The sequence below is a fragment of the Perkinsus marinus genome (assembly GCF_000006405.1).
Source record: "Perkinsus marinus ATCC 50983 genomic scaffold scf_1104296959310, whole genome shotgun sequence".
NCBI lineage: Eukaryota > Perkinsozoa > Perkinsida > Perkinsidae > Perkinsus > Perkinsus marinus.
Genome location: NW_003206460.1, coordinates 1 through 3,357, shown reverse-complemented (window position 1 = coordinate 3,357; position 3,357 = coordinate 1). Strand labels below are relative to the sequence as shown.

At 48.9% G+C, this 3,357-nt stretch overlaps 2 protein-coding genes across 2 annotated transcripts in view; one reads left to right on the top strand and one right to left on the bottom strand.

Annotated features, from left to right (window-relative positions):
* Window positions 1-559, bottom strand: part of Pmar_PMAR020131 (hypothetical protein) — a gene marked incomplete at both ends in the record, with an annotated part of 1,437 nt that extends 878 nt beyond the window's left edge. Inside the window, 2 exons of the mRNA XM_002773122.1 lie at window positions 50-247; window positions 291-559. Of these exons, the coding sequence (XP_002773168.1) occupies window positions 50-247; window positions 291-559 (467 nt within the window). The remainder of the gene's footprint in view (window positions 1-49; window positions 248-290) is intronic.
* Window positions 560-2,821: 2,262 nt separating this feature from the next.
* On the top strand, window positions 2,822-3,341 carry Pmar_PMAR020130 (hypothetical protein; the record flags this gene model as incomplete). The annotated part of the gene is made up of 1 exon (XM_002773121.1): window positions 2,822-3,341. A coding segment is annotated over one exon (520 nt), but the record flags the coding sequence as incomplete, so codon positions are not given.
* Between the last annotated feature and the right edge of the window lie 16 nt (window positions 3,342-3,357).

The following is a 3,357-nucleotide window of genomic DNA, read 5'->3' as shown; positions in this document are numbered from 1 at the left end:
GTGATAGATAATTCAGATTCCGAGCTTCCGAGTGTCAGTGTCCCTCTACCTGCTCCCTAGCTCGACGTCGACCTCCTCCGGTACCAGCGTCTGTTTCACGATCTTCTTCAGAAGGTAGAGTTGCACGCTGCTGGCGATCAGTCCAAGCAGACTGATCGCGATGAGAACGCCAACGAGCTCTGCTGGCCACCCCCTGCTAGCCGCACAGGTGCTGCCACTCGGGGAATCTTCAGCAGTCTCCGGAACACTGAGGATGAGACATATCGAAGCGAGAAACGTCCATCGCTTACTCTGCTTTAGGGCCCGTAGTTGTTGGACTTGTCGTTCCCTCGGGGCTGACACTGAACCAGTCCAGGTCTGCGGCCGCAGGAGTATCACTCTCCGGCGGCTCGAGGGTGTAGCCTGACAAGTCGATGCCAACTGCGGCTGACGTGGTGCCTGGACCGTCAAGGACGATGCCGGACAGGTCCAGGCCGCCAGTTGCAGTTGGTGTAGGAGCCATTACGGGCTCGAGAGTAATCTTGCTCCAATCAAGCTCGCTGGATGCAAGGGCAGCCATGATGCAGATACTCGCGACGATTTGCATAGCAGAGTGTGAGTATAACTACAACAAGTGGGCAGTAATGATGATCTGAAACACATAGCAACCCCATGCGACCGTCATCCTTGCTTCAACGACCAACAATGCATGTTTCGTGCAAGTCGTAGTCGATAAGTGCTGTCAAGGCTCCAAGTCGCACGATGCTCAATTTCCATGCCGATCGTCCCTAGTAAATATCTCCATCGCTACCGATTCGAGGGGGAGTCGGACTCTCGGAACAGCGAATAGTCCCCGGAACTGCTCCGGCAGGTACAAAAACCGTTCCTGCGTCCTATTTATCGGTTAGAGTGTAACTTGTCATGGATAGTTTCATCAACCGAGCAGTATGCATTGCGTCATAGTGACTTCCAGGGAGAATCCCTGAGGGAATTCGGAGAGTGCTGTTGTATTTGGACCCTGATGACACTACATTGCGTGGGAAGAAGGCTACAGTGGCCAGCCTGTGGTCCACACTGCGGATTCTATAGCGCTTCAGTAACGACTCCATTTACTGTTTTTATGATACGGGAGTTCGAGTTGCATTCTCAGGCCATGTCTTCGATCACTCCCGTAGTCTTCACAAGGCATCGTGTTACTATGACAACGACGCGTGTGATAACGCCTTCACCGCCACACTTGAGGTTCCGGGTCGGTCGGATCAGAATGCCCTAAGGATTACACCACTGGGAAACTCTAATTACACTAATGACGACTTATCGATGTAATACTGGAGCGGTATGGGAACAATAATAAATATAGGAAGCAGGAGTAGGATGGCAGAAAATGAGCTTGATACGGGGTATCTTTCCGGTATATCTGACGTGACTACCTCCGAGGAGTTATTATCCACTCCTTCAGTTTTTTGGTATCAGTGAATACTCCTTGCCAAGGGTAACTCTGGATATGAGAGGTTCATTGATCTGTGGACCGTGCTCGTGTGGGTCACTCCTTAGGCTAGTTGATTATAATTGATAGTGCGCTTCGGAACGAGCCATTGATTCTCGAGCATTTTGGCTGAGGTCAAGTATTTTTAATATTCCATATTTTGAGGTAATTATGGTATAAACCATGATATTATCGACTAAAGGGATATTCCAATAAATGTATATTAATAATAACTTTCATATTACGATATAAATCAATTATGAATATCTTATATCTATTCAATATAGTGATAAATACCTATGATTTATTCATCCACAAGGATCGATTCTGGCGTTGGCTAAGATTGTCTGCGTTTTCAGGACAATCTATCGCGTTTACCAACATGTCATTATGATGTTGCCTTGGTCCGTGAGCGAACTTGTGCTGCTCAATTTCTCATTGATACATCGGCTGATGCACTTGAGTTGATAGTAATGGTGAGTGTTGGATCGGGTTCTCGTTGCTGAGACTGACTGGAGGTCGGATGGGTGCCCGACGTGGCTCGACAAATTAGGTATTTGAAACTTACGCTCTCCCGTGTATCCCGATGGGCTTCTTTTTCTCGTTTGGTGTAGTCATCGATGAGTATTTATATAGCATTTGATCATGTGATGGAAACTCATGTGTTAGTTCAGGAGTAACTACATACACCTGGATATCTAACGAGGTTCGAACCTGAGTTGCTGGATTTAAAGTCTAGAGTGCTAACCACTACACCATAGAATCGATTAAATGTAGTGGATCTGCGAGGGGATAAGATTATCTCCAGTCCATACGCCACAAAACCGATAGGGATTGTCAAATGAGAGCTTTACAAATCGTCTGCAGTCCTTCGTTGTTTGTTTATGGTGGAGAAACCGCAGGCGCCGGTGTCTCCGAGCACGGATGATCATCTCCGAGCGGTCGTGAAAAGCTACTTCAGTTCTTCAAAGGCGCCCACAACGAACACGGAGGAGGTATGTGGCGCGGGGGAACGTCCTTAGCTTGGGACCTCGCAGTAGGTCGAGGCTCGCGTCATATTTGGCATTGCATTGCATATACTTGTTCGATATGAACAGTGCTTCCCTCCAGGTGAACGAAGGTTTGGAGAAAGATGTAGATGCTGCCTTGGGACAAATGGAGACGACCCTACGAAAATCTGCTTTATGTGAGTTACAAGTCACCATACGTTTGACTGGTTAAGGCTGTTGATGATGAACGCTTCACACTATGTATAACCTACCATGTCGGACGTGTGCAATTATGTCAACTTAGCATACGATAGGCCGCCCTTCACCTGTCCTCGTCTTCGATGAGATTGTTAGAGCAAAAGTGTCCATGTCAGATGATAAGGATATGGAATGGGACGACATTCTCAAGGGCATTGATGCTACCAAAGCAGAAGCCGACGATATCATCGCCACGTTGGAGTCTGATCGCAGCACCATCGGCCAGACCATCGAGGAGTGGTTGGCCAGTCCCTGTCCCCGCACTCAGGAGAAGGGTCTCATGCTGTGTGTGCGTGCTCTGTTAGAACGAGAAAGTACTTCGTCACCGAGCTTCCTCCAGAAGATTTATGATTCCCGCTTGGCTGAACGTATAGTCCTCTTGGGCCTTGATTGCGCCGAATACCGTTGGCTCGCCGGTTTTCTCCTGCGTACTGAGGATGAGCATCCTGTCAAAAGGGCTGCTGCTGCTGCCACCGGGGGTTTATCCCAAAAAGACCTGCAAGCTTTGAGAACCGCGCTAGCGGAGATGGAAGGAGCCCCTGCCATGGTCCACTTCGGCGACCCAAAACGTGTTGGCTCATTGCGTCGTGCAGTGTCCCCCAGAGAAGGCGTGAAAGCCCTTGCTCGGGGTAAATGCTCTGTGGG